This window comes from Periplaneta americana, chromosome 14, assembly GCF_040183065.1.
Source record: "Periplaneta americana isolate PAMFEO1 chromosome 14, P.americana_PAMFEO1_priV1, whole genome shotgun sequence".
Taxonomy (NCBI): Eukaryota; Metazoa; Arthropoda; class Insecta; order Blattodea; family Blattidae; genus Periplaneta; species Periplaneta americana.
This window is the reverse complement of record NC_091130.1, coordinates 69,999,666-70,020,275: the sequence shown is the minus strand read 5'-3', so window position 1 is coordinate 70,020,275 and position 20,610 is coordinate 69,999,666. Positions and strand designations below refer to the sequence as shown.

At 35.4% G+C, this 20,610-nt stretch overlaps 1 protein-coding gene across 1 annotated transcript in view; it reads right to left on the bottom strand.

Moving 5' to 3' along the window:
* Nucleotides 1-1,791: 1,791 nt before the first annotated feature.
* Nucleotides 1,792-20,610, bottom strand: part of Msr-110 — a 160,512-nt gene continuing 141,693 nt past the window's right edge. Inside the window, exons 5-8 of the mRNA XM_069844688.1 lie at nt 12,355-12,600; nt 10,482-10,672; nt 4,291-5,054; nt 1,792-2,314 (exon numbers count right to left, since the gene is read on the bottom strand). Of these exons, the coding sequence (XP_069700789.1) occupies nt 2,223-2,314; nt 4,291-5,054; nt 10,482-10,672; nt 12,355-12,600 (1,293 nt within the window). The 3' untranslated portion in view covers nt 1,792-2,222. The remainder of the gene's footprint in view (nt 2,315-4,290; nt 5,055-10,481; nt 10,673-12,354; nt 12,601-20,610) is intronic.

Sequence of the window (20,610 nt, the reverse complement as noted above, 5' to 3'; positions counted from 1 at the left end):
TACCGGTATAAATTTAGTTGTGTAATCAATATCATTGTATTAATTGCAGTGTTCAATCATTTGTCAATACTATACAACATTTTATATATATCAGTATTGTTTTGCTAATGTGTATTAGTTTTAGAACTCTTTCTAGTTTTAATTTCTTTTGATGTGTCCAACATCATCCTGTATGATACTTAGGACGAAATAAAAAACACGCACACACGCGCACACACACACACACACACACACACACACACACACACACGCGCGCGCTCGCGCGCGCACGCACACACACATACACACACAGAATTTTTATGTTTAACATATCACTCAAAATTAATTGTATACAAGCTCAGTAGATCTTCTAACAAAACGCAAAAAGTTGTCTGTTTTTAATTATTTGTTTCCATAATAATTTTTCCTGGATATTCTTATTTTATTACTTGAATGTTGTTATTAAATGCATACTTTTTTTGCTTAATCTTTAATAATTAATCTCTAATATGACTACGATAAACATACCGTATTAATATTCTTACCACTATAAATGTCGTATGTTAACAAACAGCTATCTTTTAGTGAAAGGAATTTCTTTATAGCTTCGAGACAAAAGAATAGTTCGAAAATTTCAGGAAGCATTCTTTAATATGTTACTACACATAATATGAATTAGCCTTGCATCTTTTTTGATAGTGTCGAAAATTTTGGATGATAAATGTACGGTATGTGAGCTAATATATAAGTATAAAACACTGATAATTTAGAATCTAAGCATCTAAAAAAAAAAATCACTCTAAAATCTATAAACTGAGAGCTATACCCAGGCCGTTGTAACTTTGCACTTGACAGTTATTATTTGGATTGGCTATCCTTCCTATAAAAAAATTGAAGAACACTGTGCGGCAGCTTTCTGAACCAACGAGTTAGAAGAGTTGTTCTGAACCAATCAGAACGTAGCATTTTCTTTCAGCTACTCATGCTGCCACGTGGAGTGCTACTGGGTTGTCGGTTTGCTACATGCTTATATTACAGTGTAACTATCACCTGTTGTGTTAAGTGTTATAAAGTTAAAAATAATTTGTGAAATGTCGCAAAAATAGACGTTAAAAAATAGTAACTCACGTAGTAAGAATCCTTGTGTAAATAGTCAGGCGTCAGAATTGGTGTAAGTGAATCATCAATTTTACAAACAGGAGAAGGAATTTGTCCGTATATATAGGCATGCATCTATTTCTGAAGATAATTTAATAAGCGGACAGCAGAAACTTTAAGCCTCTCTAAGAGGATAGCAATAAAGAATGAAGTTACATAATAATTATAATTTGAATTAATAGAGCAGAATAACAAATTCCGCTTAAGTTATGTCAGCTGTTGTGTAGTGAGTGGTCATTGTGGCAACATCGTATCTCTCATTACCAATATTACACTCAGCTGTAAGGTACAAGGTTACAACAGCCTGGGTATAGTAATGGTTTATAGTTCAAATTTAACAGTATTGAAATAGATCTTACCAGAGACTCTTCAACTTCTCTTATGCTTACTATTTTGTCACTTGATATTAAATTTTGCAGTTATATTGCCAGTTGCACACTTGTAGTGGGAAATTCTATATGATTATAATTCACTATGCCCGTTGCCTTGGAAAATATGATCGAAATATTGCGGAAATATGCTCCCACATATAGTTAATTCTTCAATTAGACACATTAAATAATAGGATATTGATTTTAAAAATTTTATAATAAATGGGGATCTCATTTTTATGTGAAATGGAAGGGAAGGCTGGGAAATAAATGAGAGGGTAAATACAAGTGAAAATGTCTGTATTTCATTTATTTAAAAAATACTAGTATTTACAGTTGACAATTTAAGTGCTTAGCTTTTAAAATAAGAATACAGTATTGTCCTTGTTGGTGTAGTGATACAATTAAAATTAAACTAAATAAACCTACAGAATCTTATAAAGGAACTATTTATTCCTAATGATCTGTTTTTCGATTTCTCTATTGTACACATTTACAAAATATAAAAAGACTGTTTATTATTTGAAACAAACTTATGCAAGGATATTATTAATTTCGTTTTCCACACTTTTTGTGATTGATTATTTGATGATTTTCTTTCTTCTAACAAATCATGTTTGTTGATTTGTGATATATCCATGACACTGCTACTAGAGCATCAGAATTGACCGACTGTGCCGGATATTCAGTATTTACAGCTCACTGTCAAGATCCTCAGCAAGCACAGTCACAGGCGCACCTGCGTACTCTCTTGTCCCGACGATGCAGAACTTCGTCTACACTTCGTACTGATCTGGGCTGAACATCTGAAATGTTAAAGAACAAGTCAGAGTACCAGTACAGGCTACATTTGATGACATATAAGAAAATAAGTTTACATACGACGAGATCAGGATAAATAGTTTCCAAACTCTAATATACCCTCGCCATGGCGGACACTTCATTGACACTATCGTTTGTTTCACTGGGTGCCGCATCAGCAAGGTGCTACACATGTATGGCGCTGGCGCTGTGTGCAAAATGCAAAACACCTTTCTGAAGCGGCAAATTATTCTTCTACTCATCCATTGTACGGGTTGCAGACACATCAGGGCATCAATTTTTAAAACTCAATTGGAGAGTGTGATTTCAAAACGCGTAAGTCCATTTTTATGAAAGGACTGGTCTATTTTTTTTATCCATTGGTCTACGGACTGAGCGAGTTTTCAAGTGAATAACACAAACTTTTAGACAAGGATTGATATTGTTTAGAGAAAAAGAAACTTAAAATAATTATAATGACAGATGTCTAAAAAGATCAAATGCATGCATAAATAAAAAAAAAATGGCCAAATGGACTGAGCGAGTTTTGGGATCACACTCTTCAATTTTAGAGTTAATAAGGACTAATCTTAAAATAAATAAATGGAAGATCTATTGTGAAATATACTGCCAACTAAAAGGCGAAAATGCTTGCTTTAAGATAGGTACATATGTAGACTTTATAAATCAAGTCAAAATCTCTCTCTTTGAAAAGTAGTGTACGGAAAGCTTAAATAATACAAACAGCTGCCATCACAAATTGCAAGGCACAAAAACTGCGTAAATCTAGATTTCTTTCTTCAAAATATTGGAAAACACGTACTTGAAAATGTTCTCAGTGATAATTCGCTTCTCATCAGATACAACTGCACACAAAATATACTGTTAAACATGTCCTTCAACTTATTCATCATATTAGATTGCTTATGGCAGACAATACAACACATAAGTTGTAGTAGACACTAAGTTAAATTGTAATCTATGAAGTACCTGTATCAATATAGCCTACCTCTACTATAGTGTAAGATGTGATGCAACTGTCTTGTCTTCGTTAACGATAAATGAAAGGTTGCTGAAATACTAGTATAACGTAAAATTTTACGCTACTTTTCAAATATATTTTTTTTGTGGGAGTTTTGTTAGCTACATTTTTTGTAGGTAATTTGATATTCTTATAGTATTTTGCACAGATCACGTATTTTGCACTGTAAGAAATAAAAAAAAACATCTAGTTCATTTGGAATCTAATGTCCCAGTACAATTTAGCTAAATTAGCTGCCTGTTGTTTTGTGGTGTTGAGTTACTTAGAGGTGAGAAGGCTTTCATCTTTGATCCTGCATTGATTGTGCATTCTTCTGATGTGAAGATGTTTATTTTATATAGATGGGCTGCTAAACATGCTACCGTCGAATATTTCCGTGGCTTATGATTGTTAAGAATCCACTCTTCTTGTATCTTGGCCCACTGTTTGTCTCTGGTTATCTTCATGGTTGTGTGTTTGTAATTTTCAGAACATTTTTCTTTAGGAGTGTAATTTTTGAGCATCCAAACTAAACTGGATTTGAAAAGAGTTGTTCTTTTTTGATAGAGTGTCTGCCATCTTGTTACCATATATTCCTACGTGTGATAAACCGATTGTATACCTGTATGTTGTTTTACTCAGGACAAATGATTCATAAAGTTCTTAATTTGTCGAATAGGAGGTCCACTTGTTTTCTGTTTCAGTCTGGAAGTAACTGCTTGTATTACAGCTCTGGAATCCATCAGAATTACTGCCTTTTTGATCTCATTTTGCCTATATAGGAGTTATGTTAGTGCAAGTAAAATTTCCTGACTCTCTCCCTCAAACACGATCTTATTAGATAACCAGTAGTTCATGTTCCCTATTCTTTGCCTAGTTAGTTACACATCACAATGTAGTTCGCCTTCTGGATACCAGCAGAATAAAGTATTGAAGTTGGTTTGGTCCATTTATACTCACAATGTGGGCGAGGTTGTGGCTGTTCCTCCACTTGAATCTGCTGCATCATGGGAACAGGAACATGTACTGGAAGGCGCTGGAATGGTGGGCGGTTCACCATTTCTGGAGCAGGGGCTTGTTGGTGGAAGACACGCCCTTCAGCGGCGTGCATCGCAGCTGCAGCAGCTGCCGCAGCCTCAGGATTGAAGCCTCGTCCCTCACCTCGAGCCTCCGCTACGTGGATGGGGATGTGCTGAGGCTGAAATCCCCTTCCTTCCCGTGCCTCGGGCATGGCTGGGTGCTGGAATGCTCGTCCCTCGCGTGTCTCTACATGGATCGGCATGGGCGGGTGCGGGAAGCCTCTGCCCTCGCGGGTCTCCACCTGGATGGGGATCTGCTGGAATGTCCTGCCATCACGGGCTTCCACCTGGATGGGGATGCGATGAATAGCTCGACCCTCATGAGTTTCTACTTGGATTGGAATGTGGTGCTGTTGGAAGGATGGTCTCTCTTCACGAGCTTCTGTCACCTGGATGGCAGCGTGCACCTGGCCCGGCTGCAGCTGCATGTGGTGCATGGGCAGGGCCACTGGTAGAGGCACTTGTTGAACGTGGTTGGGTGGAGGAGGAACAAGTCCGACTGCAGGCTGAGCAGCGCGGTTGACAGGCATGGGCATTCTGTTGTGATGTGGCTGTTGCATGGGACCGTGGAACTGGAGGGGGAGGTGCACGGGTCCAGGCAGGGGAACCACGATCGGTGTAGCCATCATTTCCATGGGCACGTGACTGTGAACAATAGCAACATATCATTGAGGTTATGATTCAAGCATGTAACATTTTAGTCAGTCTGGGCTAAGAAATAACACAAAGTTTCAAATACAACACAAAGTTTTAGTTGTTGAATGCCATGAATTCATCTATAGAATACAAGGCGTGACAAATTAGGAACTTCTTTAATTTTTTATATTCATAGGGAGGGTATTAAAAAATTTTACTGCCGTATAACGTACTCCTTCTTGATAGCACGATAGATTTGCCGACAAATAGATTGTAATATACATTTATGAAAGCGGCTTACCTCTCTCTGTTGTAGAAAATGGTGATAGATTTTAAATAAAAATTAATAGTGTAGCCTAATTTAAGTGACACTAATTTTGTTTCAATCTACAACTGTGTACATTCGTAAATTGTCAAATAAAACTGGTTCGATTATCACTGAAACAATGCTGTACTAAGACAATATTCTTTCGACATCACACGATGTTAGTGGTGCGAATTTGAAATAGTTTATACTTATAATAATAATAATAATAATAATAATAATAATAATAATAATAATAATAATAATAATAATAATAATAATAATAATAATGGCTTTATTTAACCTGACAGAGTTAAGGCCTTAAGGCCTTCTCTTACACTCAACCAGGATTAAAACTTGCTTACACAGTTGATCATAAAACTTGATCAGAATTAAGTAATTACATACTGATTACATAATGAGATCAAAAGAGGTAGTTACATAAAATTTACCTCATAAAATAAAAATAAACATAGTGAAATACATATTAATTTGTTAGAATCAAATGCGAATCACATAAAAACAGAAGCCGATAATTCAATAAAAAAAGAAAAATGTACACAGTAAAAATAAAAATAAACACGTTAGTATACATATTAATATTAGATTACAATTGAGTAGGACTTACATAATTAAATCAGAAACCGACAATTGAATAAAATGTACACAAAAAATAGATTAATAATAAAAAACAACAACACAGTGGGATACATATTCGCGTTAAGTGATAAATAAACACGATTTAGATAATAAAAATAAGAAAAATAATAATAATAAATACAGTGGAACACATTTGCAACACGTTAGGTCTGGCAACTCATCATAAGATACTTTTCTAATTTACATTTAAAGGAAATTAAAGTTCGGCAGTCCTTGACTTCAGGCGGCAGAGAATTCCAGTGACGAGAAGTAGCAACAGTGAAAGACGAAGAATAAAGAGATGATGTGTGCAGTGGTATTTCTAGCGTGTTGTCATATTGTGACCGAGTATTTAAGTTATGATACCGAGAAAGACTGTGGAATCGGACAGATAAGAAAGAGGGAGTAGAGGTGTGCAAAATTCGGTATAAGAGAGAAAGGGAATGTAACTTTCTCCTCTCATTTAACCTGAGCCACAATCATTTATCGAAAGAAGGCGAAATGTGATCGTAGTAGCGGACATTACAAATGAAACGAACACACGCATTATGAACATGTTGCAGTTTCTGGGATAAATCCACCCCGAGATCACTGAATAAAGCGTCACAATAATCGAAATGAGGCATAATAAGAGTCTGTACAAGCATCTGCTTTAATTTAGCTGGATAGTGGTACAATCTTTTTAATGAGTGAAGAGTGGAAAATACTTTCTTGCATGTGTGTTTGATATGCGTGTCCCAGGTAAGGTTAGATTCAAAATGAACTCCCAGGTTTTTTACAGTTGAACTGAATGGAATGATCGCTTTATTCAGAGTCACGGGAGGAAGGTTGAGCTTATTAATATCGGGGATTAATCTTTTATTCGAAAATAAGATAGCCTGTGATTTATCTGTATCTAAGTTAAGTCGGATGAAACGGATTCGAGATCTTTATTGAGTCTATTAATACAGTCACTTAGTCTATCAGGACTGGCGGAAATGGATAATTGAAGTCATCTGCATAAATATGATATCTGCAATATTTAAATCACTTGGCGATATCGTTAATATAGAGACAGAAAAGCAATGGACCCAATACCGAACCCTGGGGAAATCATGACTCTACTCTCTGCCAGGTGGAGAACCGATTATTAAAGACAACACGCTGCTGGCGGCCAGTGAGGTAGGAGTGCATCCAGGTGATAACGCTGTCAGAAAAATTTAACACTCGAAGTTTAGTTAATAGTAGCTCCATGTCAACAGAGTCAAATGCTTTGCTATAATCCAATAAAATTAATATTGTTGCTAGTCGTTTATCCATAGCCTCTCGTATATCTTCAGTTAAATTCAATAAAGCAGTGGAAGTGCTATGCCCGCTTCTGAATCCAGATTGGAAGGGGTCGATAATATTAAATTCAATCAGATATTTGCTTAATTGCTTATGGATAATACGTTCAAGAGCCTTTGACAGAACGGGAAGAATGCAGATTGGCCGATAGTCTTTAGGAGATGTAGGTGTGTTCACTTTAGGTATTGGACGCACTAAAGCCGTTTTCCAAAGATTTGGGTAGGTAGAAGTAATGATGGAAGAATTAAAAATATGTGTTATCACAGGAAGCACGATATCGATTAATTTATTAATATAAACAATGTTTATGTTGTCAGACCCTTGCATTGTAGATCTAGTGTTTTTAAGAGCCTGCCTAACTTCAGTGTCAGTAATATTAGAGAAGAAAAACTTTTCGCGAGCAGGAAGAGGAATGACTAAGAGAGTATTAATGGTGTTAAGTTTTTGTTGTTTGTCAGGTTGTGAGGTGGGTGGTGAAGTAAAGAACTGATTAAGCTTATCAAGTGATATGTTTGAGATTTCAGTTTCTGTAGTTTTACTTCCTATTCCCATGTCACGTAAATGCTTCCAAAGATACCGTGGGGTAATGGAGGGATCGACAAGACTGAGAGCGTGACGGAGTTTGGCATTTCTAATGTTTTGCGTTGTTCTGTTCCTAATTTTTTTATAGTTGTAAAAATTTTCCTCAGATTTATCGTGTCTATACTTCCTGTAGGCAGCATCACGTGACGCCATGAGGTTACGTATGCTATCAGTCATCCATGGAGCAGGACGATGAGTGGCACGTCTTTTCCTTAATGGTGCATGTTTATCAAACAATTGTAGCACCATGTTATTAAAAGCTGTTAATTTTTCATCAACAGTGACTAAGTTAAATATTGTATGCCATGACAATTCCATAGCGTCGGAAATTAATTGATCGTCGTCGACTTGTTTTAGATCTCTGTATGTAATGAATTTCGCTGCAGCTTTCGGGCACTGGAGAGAATACTCTGCGAATATTAAGTCGTGCGTGGAAATTCCAGGAACAGGCAACTGCCCTGATGTTACAATTCTGTCAGGATTGTTTGTAATAATTAGATCTATTAGAGTTTCAGTAGTAGCTGTGTGATGAGTGGGGTTAAGGGGAAGGATTTTTAAGTTAAACGCTTCCAACATGTTACACAGTTGTTTAGTCCCATTTGATTTAAGAGCTAGAAGATTGGTGTTGAAATCACCGAAAACTTGAACGTGTTCATATTGCGGTAAAAGATTAGTTAGTGGAATTTCTAGGTCAGATAAATGGCCTGCCTTAGGGGGCTTATAAACAACGGCTACAAGACATTTCTGTAGGCTTGCTTGTATTTCGATGAATATGTATTCCGGATGTGCAGCATCGCCTTGGGATTTCAGAAGAACTTTTGGTTTCAAGTCATTCCTAATATAAGCGCATACTCCACCCCCTCGCTTATATAATCTGTCATTTCTGCATAATGTTGTGTATTATCTTGTGCCTGTTCTCTATTTAATTCATATTACACTTCACAGTGTTTTGAATATGCAGGATTTTTTTCAAGAACATTCTTCAGTTTTAGTTTAACACTCATTGTTATCAACAGCTGCTCGTATAGAATTTAAAATTCTTTCATAACACGAGGGTAAGTATTGCGTACGCATGGTTGTTGGAGTCGGCAATTTTCTAGACGTATACTTTTCAATCAAGTGTTTACAATGTGGATTCTCAAGTTCATGGAACGCAATATTCGCACATGCCAGCATCAGACACAAGTCATAATAAAGAGTGGACTGACCCGAAATCGAATCACTAAACCATTTCAGATGTTCGATATGTCTTTTAGAGTCACAATATTTTTGTAAATCATGACGCTCTTTAACTTTTATGTTTAATTTCAACACTTCATAACATAATAATATATTTTCGTCTTTGACTGAAAAATAATCATATCCGGACTCCTTTACAAGCACAGGCAAAGTTACAGATTTTATTGGCGGCATTTTAATATATCTTCATAGTACCTACCTTCACTAAATCACAACTGAACATCTGACGAGAGGTTTACTTTTTAAACAGAAAATAGACATGCTGTGTCAAAGCAACCTATTAGAATGCACTAAACAATACAAAACCCGCACCCATTAAACTCTGAATGAACAGAGCTCCCTTCACGTGACGTCTTTCATTTCACATACGAACCTGAGGGTATCTACATCATTAAAGTAGATAAACAGCTAACGTCATCCTATAGTCAATGTTCCTTAAACCTGTAGCCGCCTCTAGGCAATGTTTTGGTGTCTCAACTTCGATACCTAGTGTTTTTAAGTTGGTTATTTAACGACGCTGTATCAACTACTAGGTTATTTAGCGTCGATGAGATTGGTGATAGCGAGATGGTATTTGGCGAGATGAGACCGAGGATTCGCCATAGAGTACCTGGCATTAACCTTACAGTTGGGGAAAACCTCGAAAAAAAAACCAACTATGTAATCAGCCGAAGCGGGGATCGAACCCGCGCCCGAACGCAACTTCAGATCGGCAGGCAAGCCTTAACCGACTGAGCCACGCCGGTGGTTCTCTAGTGGTGATGTATGCACTTACCTATTTTAATTTTACGTAGGATTTATTACTACAAACTAACAAATCTTCACCACCATTTTCAAAAATGTGTAATAGTTTTATAATATTATATTAATAGCCTACATACAATTGTGAAGGTCCACACCTGTGGAGTAACGGCTAGCGCGTCTGGCCGCGAAACCAGGTGGCCCGGGTTCGATTCCAGATCGGGGCAAGTTACCTGGTTGAGGTTTTTTCCGGAGTTTTCCTTCAACCCAATATGAGCAAATGCTGGGTAACTTCCGATGCTGGACCCCGGATTCATTTCACCGGCATTATCACCTTCATCTCATTCAGACGCTAAATAACCTAAGATGCTGATAAAGCGTCGTAAAATAACCTACTTAAAAAATATAATTGTGAAAAGTTGAATGAGTGTAAAAATTGCTTTCAATAAAAGATTTCTTTACCCTGTCTCAAATATAATTATTCAAATACCGTATATGTGTAAAAGTTGACCACATTTCAAAATTATGTGCAGAAACGAAACTTAATATTATCTAGGCTTCTTTATTAATGTCGAAATAGTACGACGACATATCTCGGAACTCACCGCTGGTCCTTCCCACTCTCGCAGTAAATGGCCATTTTTTCTCCAGAAACATGCTCGTATCGTGGATCTGTTGTCACATTGACACCGAAGGGAAGGCGAACAGTACGAGGCTGGTGGTCAACGATTTCTTCTGCACGACGCTTTTCTACTACGCAGTTCATTCTAGATCGTTGATTCTTTTCCATCATTGCCTGCGAAGATGAAAGTTAAGTGAATATCGTTATGAAATATTTTGGGCTAAAGCCACAGTCTAGTATATACAGTCACGAAGCTCAGTACGTGGTAAATATGCATCCATAGATAGTTGCTAACCATTAGGATCGCTACTATCGCCTCATCACATACAATGTGAAACAGTACCAGCACAGTCTATTGTTCCTAGTACCCTCATAAACTGAAGCTTCGTGACTGTATATACTAGACTGTGCTAAAGCTTTACCGGTATCTCTCATGCAAGATAAATAATATACCAACAATATTTTAAATTATTTAGTTGGAAGATGAATAAGAGAGAAACGATGTATTTATTTCAAGATTTAATGATGTAGATAAGTATGTAAATATAAAAACAAAAGAAAGCTAAACAAATAGATGAACAACTAAATATAAATAAATATATGATATATGTATACAGAGGTAATTGGCAGTAACATGTTATACGTACGCAATGATATAAGATTTATTTAACTGAATAGTTATCATTTCATTTAGTAATGACATTATTACATATACACATTTTAAGAAATATTATGCAAAGGTACAGAGACTAAAGAGTGCATCTGTTAATGCAATGAAAATTAATATTTTTATGGAAATAATATCAGATATATTACGATTGGTTAGGTTTGAACTACTCAAAAATTTAACGTTTGTGATAAAACGATTTTTGTTTATTGCCTTCTCTAAATTACCAAAGTGCTATTTGTACGAAGGTATTCGAAATTAATTCTTATACAGCAACAACATTTATATTATCGATGGCTCAGACCAGACTGTTCCAAGTCCATTTTACTATTTCTTTTTCCAGGAGAGCTATTTTAAGCTCCTGACATTCAAAGCTTCACGAAACAATTTGGAATAGCTTCATAGCAACCTTATGAAGAGAAATATTACAATTTTGTTGATTCATACATGCTGACAAGGACATGGAACACAATAAAACACAGATTTCTTTCTTATAAAAATTTGGACTTAGAACAGTCTGGTTCTCAGCCATTGTTATGATGAGCAAGAATGTGCATACAAAGTTTTCTTATCAGTATCTTCAATTAAATAATTCAAATGTACAGTATTCATAAATTAATCGTAAATAACAGAGATATAAGATTAAAATCACAATTATTCGGAGCAGATTTGATCCTAGATACAGACAAAAATTTTCTAAAAATGCGCAATATTTAGAAAATTCTGGGAGACTGTCGTATAAACTGAGTACCGAGGATCTTTAACGTGAAGTAACGGGAACGTGATTAATGTGTCTCAAATATTTATAATGCTGAGGTAATGTCACATGGCTTTTTTCTCTCTGATCTGATGATGTACCTTCATGCCATGTCGGTGAAAACTTCTGGGGTTATTTACCACTTTCATAAACTTCCGAATGTTCAATTAATATTCAACATTTGAGGAGAAAAATTCGCTCCGGCGCAGGGGATCTATAATATTCCGAATGTTCAACAAATTAATTTTCTTAATTAGCCATTAAGTTTTCCACACAATCCACTCTTGCAGCCTTTTGTATCACAGCCATACAAAATAACACTACTAGTTTGAATTTATATGTTATATCTACATGCCATTGTTTATGTACTGTATTAAGAGCATTTTAACTTTTGACATTTCATACAGATTTGTTCCTCCACTGCATACTCACCCCAGCCAGTTCATCAAAGTCCAGCTGGAGCGGCAGTCTTATTTGTATGGGCGTATGATCTTGTGATGCTTGCTCAGGTTCAGGCTGATGTGCCTGCGATTGAGGCTGTTGATGGGACGCTTCTGTGTCTTCCTGTTTGTCAGCATGGTTATCTTCTTCTTCCTCCTCACTGCTGTTGTCCACTCTGTTGTCGACCAAGTGTTGGAAGACAGGCTGGTCCTCATGACTGCCCGCAGCAGCTTCATCCTGAAACAAAGAAAATGTTCTATATGGCATCAATTGTAAGAAAGGAATTATTTTATAATACAAATTATCGAGACGGTTAAAAAACGAAAAATCTTCTTTTGTACATAAACAAATGTCACTTATCGTTAATGTTAAGTGTCAAAGATCTTCTTGTAATACAGTTAATGACCTCTCTTCATTGCTGCGAACAACAATTTTTGAATATATGCATCTATTTGTAAACCATATTTTATGAATTCTATTGAGCCCTAATTAAGTTAAACTAATTCGTTATAATTTAATTTAAATTCTTGATGTATTTATTCGTGAATTTCTTCATGTATTACCTCTAACACGTTTCGTGTATTCTGATATTACAGACTCAACACTCTTCCGAATTTACTATACGGTTGTGAAAACTGGACAATCAAGGCAAAATACCAATAAAAGTAACTGCAGCAGAAATGAAATATTTAAAAAGAACTGAAAATGGCGGCTCCGTTCAAACGTTTTGGTGAAGTAAATTAATATTTTATTGTATTAGAGTACTTTTTTCTAATCATGCAATAGTCAATTAAATCCCACTCGAGTTTTGATTTTCTCTAGATAAATCAAAACCTCTAGTGAGATTACTGTTGATAAATGATATTCTTCGTGGAACATAATAAATGTTCCACTCGCACATTTATCGACAAAATCTCTAGTGAGATTACTGTTTATAAACGATGTTCTTCGCGGAACATAATAAATGTTCCACTCGCAGATTTAGCGACAAAATTAAAATTTCTAGTGAGATTACTGTTGATAAACTATGTTCTTTGCGGAACATAATAAATATTCCACTCGCAGATTTATCGACAAAATCAAAACCTCTAGTGAGATTAATGTTGATAAACGATGTTCTTCGCGGAATAGAATAAATAAATGAATGTTGTCTATATAATATTGTAACCTTATATGAAACAGCATTTATACCATGTTTTTGGTATGTTGGCTTTCAGAAGGCAACATGATATTAAAAATGTTACAGTAAATCGGACATTCAGAGGAAAGTTGCTCTATCCTGTCATGTATGCAATCCAGTCTACTCAAAGGTGTTCCGGTTGTCTACCGTTACGGCGATTTTATCACAGTGAAAGGTTCTTACCTCCAAATCTACAAGACAATCGAAGTGAATGCAACTTTAGAAAGCAAAACTTTGATTTTGTATGTCACAATATTCTATTCTACTGTACAAGCCATATACTATTATTAGAAGCTCAACATTAAAATTAACGACTCACCACAGAGCGGTGATTTATAGCTCAGCAATTTTGACAATGACAGAGGTAAAGTTGGAGTCTTAAGATGGGAGAGGAGAGCACTCCGAAGTCAATGAAGGCACGGAAAATATGGAGGACAACAAGAAATGTAGAGCTTCAAAAGAAGCATAACGAAACAGATATAGTGTCTGACAGTGCTGTAGTTGTAAAAAAAAAAATAGGGGGCACTGTGAAATCTCCTTGGTTAGAATAGACTCCATAGGACTCGTACTGCAGTTCTTTTTCAAGGTTATTTCTTCGGCATGCAGTCTCCTCTGCAGACCTTCCAGATCGCAGCCACAATTGCACATGGGGTTAACTGTTGACATGTCCCAACACATTTTTGAGAACAAAAGCCTAGAACTTTTTTTTACTAAAAGAGTATTTCTTTTCTTAGTCCAGATATCGTTCATTAACTAATGCGCCTTCGCATTCTGAAATTTGAATATAATATATCATATGTGTTACAAACTACAAAGCTGATGCTTTCACATTGATATCAGTATATTCCCTGAAAGTCTGAATGTATTTTTGCTTGTCTTCAAGATGAAAACGTTCACAAGTTTGAGGTGCATTATCACTACACCTTATAATAGTCTATGTTTGTATTTACAAGTCAAATCTTTCAACAGTCTCTTTTTTTTTTTGTACCTGTCTTCCATTTTGCATTACTAAACTTAGATTGTCTATTTAAGTAGGATATTTGTGTGGGATTGATAAGCCTCTGCTAGAACTTTTCAATTGCAATCGAGCAGTATTTACGATGGAATAAACTTCCGCGCTCGTATTATGTACTTCAGCAATAGATTACGTAAAGCAAATTTATTTCTTTGTTATATTTTGCTCTTATTTACCAGTCAATATTTTAAGTCTAATTTATTTAGCTTTATTTCAGTCTATTCTCCTATCTCGAATTTTAGGATGGGGAAGTGCTTGTAATTCTACCCTAACTCCACTAATACTAGTTCAGAAAAGAATAATTAAAATATGCCTTACTATACCTCTTGATTATAAATCTGAATATTTTGTTCAGTAATTTTAATGTTCTTAAAATTACACAAATTTATTACAACGCTTTATTAAATTTCATATATAAAAATCGTAATAAATTGAAATTGTATCATTATAAATACAGGACTAAAAGATCCGATTTTATACGACAGGAGGAACCAAAGTTTTTCATAAGCATAACTCTTAATCATGGTAGCTACTTTGTACAAGATTATTATAATAAAAATAATTGAAAATACCCAAGTTTGGAAAATTTTAGTATCAGAAAATTTAATAATATATATTTATTTGTACTAGTTAAATTGTTAAAATTGAAATTGTATTTTTAAGTTAATTTATCCTTAAGCTTTTAACTCACTTTGTGTCTAATAATTATATTTATCTTTGTTAAGTATGTATTTGATAACTCCCTGAGCACGAGTTCTTACACTTCAGGGAAGAATTCTGTTTTTAATTTTGTACAAGTTATTTTACTAACAATAAACTTGAAGTTACACTAAGGAAGGTTTCATAATATAATTGATTATTCCCATTGTTTCGGTGTATTTAAATTTTTTTCTGGAACGCCTACTTCATCGAAGAAGAATAATGTGTATCAGAGATATGTAAGTGAATTTACTCTTTCTAATATTTCTGAATCCAAACATATTTTGCTAGGAACATTGAATTTTCCGCAAAAGACCATAATTTTTGTTTTTCTTTCTTTATTAATTTTACATCATAATTAAGTTCAATTTTGTTAAAATTATATAATGAACGTTGTAAATCATCTACCGAGGATGCCACCAGAGGTAAATCGTCTGCAAGAAGTAATGAATGTAATTGTAAATTTCTATTGAGTTGTATATATCCACGAGACAATCTTTGTTTCCATTCTCTAATTACTATATTTGATTCATATGGTGTCTCAGGAAGAATGTAAAATACTTCAGGATAATGAAGTTTAGGTTAACCTAAATCGATTTTATCTGATATACCTATGTCCGAGGTCTAATGGTTGGGGAGAAATACTGGAACATCTTGCGGTTCCGTGTACTATACTTGATGTGTTACACAAGGTCTTTGCACACGGCAGCATCTGAGCACCGCAACACCAGCGGAACACATACTACTGTATACACGTTCACTTCACATTTAATTCGTGTGTTCGCATAGTGAATATGCAAACATTTTTTTGTTTATAGATTTTGCGATGGCAACGCATTAGCTGCTGGTGAGGAATACAGACGACTTTTCCCAATCGAAGGGTTCTATCTAGCTGTGTATTTTCCCGTGTTAATCAGATGTTATCTGAAACTGGCAAGCTACCAAGTGTTTTATTGAAGTCGGAAAGAGCGTCGGTACCGGTACCTGTTATGAATTTACAATTCATGGAATCCATAAGAAGGGCAACCTTAGTAATTTGTCTTGTGTAATTTTATTATTTTATTTTCTTACTGAGTTTTATTTATGAAATAAACTTGTTGGAACAACACAATATGCAGCATTTCCAACAATTTATCATATAGGCCTAGCAATGTTCTAAAACGTAGAAATACATCTATAATGCCTCTCTCTGAAAGTTCGCCCACCAATAACTTTCTAACATTTCGGACATAGGTATATCAGGTTAAATCGATGTAGATTAACCCAAACTACATTATCTTGAACTATTTTGCAATTATCCTGAGACATTCTGTATATATAATGAAAAACAATGGTGAAACGCCGCATTCTTGTCTTACTCCTGCATGAATTTCTGTACATTGTGACAATTTATTGTCAGAAATTACATCAATTATATTTGTTTTATAGAGATTAAGTTGTTGTGGAGTATGTCTGTGGTTAATAGATTTAACAATTAATTTCTGTTCATCCTATCGAATGCTTTTTTTTAAATTAATAAAAGTGATAGGCCGTATGTGTTTCCAGGATGAATTCCCAATGTTTTTCCAGCAATATTTTTAGTGTAAAATATCCATCATAATGACCTTCCCTTTCGGAAGCCTCAAAATAACTTCTTTGACATTATAATTAGTACAATATCACGACTTCCTTCTTTCTTTCGAAACTCTTGTGAACAACAATGCCAACTACTACAACACTACCGGATCGTTGAGGTGAGCACGTGAAAATACGGTTCAATGTAGAGCACCTAAATAAGGCATAAACTCTCTCTGAACCTGACGAGGAAGTGCGCCTTGACCTATCACACTCCATCGCGCTAGCTTTTCACCCACAGACACACACGTAGCATTTATCATCGTGGAAGTCTTCTTCTTGCTCGGCATACACAAGGTACCGTTAAGATAAATGAGAGACTTTCTCTTTTTCTTCACCGCTACAGCTCGTGCCCGGCCATCTACGACGTGACGTCACGAAGTTGATCTTCTCACGCCGAGACATGGTAAAGCACCATTCAAGAGTGCTTGTGCTGTCGTGGGTGAATCTACTTAACATGACAAGACTAACATTTGTTTAAACAGCTAGCTTTTACTGTTCATAAATAAAACAAAAATCTATATGTTAAAACAATGTTTAAACCTTAAATTCACAAAGTATCCTATAAGATACACGAGGCTAATAGGCTATATGCTATAATTTTAATAGAACAATAGAAAAAATTGGTAGGAAAAATAAAATTTCATAATGCTATAATATTGTACAACATATTACTTAATAAATTTTACAGAAGAAAGAGTTCGTCCAAAGGGCTGGATTCGGGAAGAGTACCTAAAACGCTCATTGCATTTCCGCGTTGAATAGCAATAGGCTACTTAAGAGTTGACGCAAATAAGTAGTGCAACTGCGATCACCAGTAATGGAGATCAAAATCTGGCCGATTTGAGATACCAAACCTTTAGCGTCATCACTCCAAGGTCCGAAGGTCTCCACAGCAAAGGGGATAAAAGATAAAACAACATATAAAATATGGACAATGAGATAGTTTTTTTACAGATTTAAAGAATATCATTTATTTGTACATAACAATAAGAGAACATAGATACATGAACATAATTATACTATAGCTAAGACTATTATGATCAAATAGATATTGGAATGACAAATTACAGGTAATGTAATTACCACAAACAACACAATACTGTAACAATAATAATTCACAGAGTGGTTTTATCCTACTTAACAATTTTACCTAATGCTTTAATTTAGAACAATATCATCTAAAAAAACATAGCAAACTGTCGTATATAAAATGAAATTTAATTTAATTTTGAAATTTAAATTAAACAATTGAGTAAGGAACAAACTAGAAATTAGCAACAAAACTAAAGGATGCGAAAAACTGTCTACAGCTCTACACGAAATAAAATATTTCTTGCAATGATTTAGATTCCGAAGAAGTCCCCATAACACTTATAGCGTTCCCTCGTTGAATGGCAATACTAATTCTTTGGCGGAGGAAAGCCGTAGAGCGAGAGTCAGCGTTAAGTGCTGATAAATACTTGCCGATATCAGAAGTTAACAACTTCGCGTAGGAACACCATGGGCCCTAGATTCTACGGCGAAAACGACAAAATTATATCGATCCAGAAGTTCGAGATACTTATTGTGTTTAATTGTCACAGCAGATGCGAGGCTGATCCAGCGAGTTTGGAAGTTTTGAGCAAATAAGAAGAAGCGAAGGTGTTATAACAAGTTGCATCCCATAAAAGTGATTTGCGGTAGTTGTTTTCTTTACAGTCCGACACGGTTTAATAAACTAGTGTGAGAAATGAAGTTTTGTCAATTTAAGGGTTAATCAAGATCAAATCAAGATATTGTTCTTTAGGGAAGAAACATGCGTCAAAGGGGAGGGAAGAACTGACTACGGGTTATGTACGACTACTGACATTTCATATTCTAAACAGTGACGACCAACTCTTGCTCTTTGTGCAAGAGCACTCTTCGCTGCACACGAGCAGTATGCGAGAGCAAATCGTCCTCTTGTTTGTATTGCCAATATTACTCGTGAGTGGACGCAGTGATTCGTAAGAGCAACTGAGTTGGTCACCACTGTTCTAAACTATTCCTGCCAGCGCAGCGGTATGAGATCAAGGATTTTCAAGATTCACTATGTGTTGAATGTAATTAAAGCCAACAATTTTCATATTTTATCATATTTTAGTAAAAATTTTGAAATTTCATAAAAGCTTCATAGTTTTATATTTTACACATTTTTTCCTCCGTTAATATTCTGGTAGTGCTATTGGCGATCGCACTGTTAATGGACTTGCATTACCTTCGACTGGTCGCTCGCAACACAAAACATACTCCGTCGTTAGCAGCACGGACGCCAGCAGCACGGACTCGTTAATATTTCTATAACTACAGCTCAGCCAGACTTTCCAGATAATATAATGAGGCTGTTTTCAGGGAACACTTAAAAGATCAAAGCCACCCATTACACCAAATAATCTGGGATTTCCAAGTGCGAGTGAAATCTTCAAATTTCCCTTCAGAGTCATTGAACTCGTAGCGTCTATGAATTTACGAAGTCAAAGTCGTTTCTATTCCATCTTTGCTCATTCTTTCAAATCCAGTGAAAGTCCTTTTAGTGTAGGCATGTCTACTTACGTATATAGCCTACGTGTAAATTAATGTTTTAAACAGGGGTTTCAGTAATCAATTTTTCTGTCTCTCAATTTCTCCTCCGTTTGCAACTTTATGAGTTTTTCAACGTACAAAACAATATCAACTAGCAGAGAGTGTAATATTTGCCAGAAATAGTAATTTATACTATAAGAGAGGAAAATTAGTTTCATCCGCGAGTGGAGATTTTAGCGCCCTAGGCGAAGCCTAAGGTGATAATTTCCATGATCGCATAAAATTTGATTACTATCGTGTGCTATACATTATTTTATCCATTACTGGTGTCTAAATTTAATTTTAAATTGCACGCCTTTCCTTTGTAATGTGTTGTTTACGAAGAAGTTATTATTGCAAATTGTTATGCAGAGTGATTTAATAGTTATTTACGTTACAAGACATACGAGCTAGAATTTAACTAAACGAGCGACAGCGAGTTTACTTAGCCATGTGAGCATGTTGAGTTCTTATAACGACTGTGTATTGTACAACGTTTAATGGTATTTTGAATCGTACGTATATCTCAAGAGAAAATAAATTAATAGTTGTATTTTGCATGTTGTTGGAAATTAATGAGAATTTGTAGATAAAATAACTATTGAGAAACATCTTAATCAGTTACTATGATAGGGAAAACGTCATAATCGGTTACTGTAGTAGAAAAATAGAACAAAAGTGTTTACTAGAAATGGTTTTGTCTGAGATTAATTGTAGAAATGGATTGCATTGAAATTCCTAATGAACTATTGGTAGAAGTGGAACAAGCAAGTCAAAGAACCATGAAAATCGCGAGATCGATATGATAAGCTGTCACTATTTAATGAATGGCGAAAAAAGAAGGCGATGAGTGAGATGTGAAATGGAACTGTTGTGTAGCCCGTTAAGTGTAAAATAAAAGGTGCTAGCCCGTTAAGTCATACCACAGTCTAGTATATACAGTCACGACGCTCAGTACGTAGTAAATATGCATCTATAGATAGTTGCTAACCACTAGGATCGCTACTATCGCCTCATCACAGACAATGCGAAATAGTACCGGCACAGTCTATTGTTCCTAGTACCCTCACAACTCAAGCTTTCGTGACTGTATATACTAGACTGTGGTCGTACTTTACGTAATAGATGCACCTCTGTTCAACAATGTTTACGATTC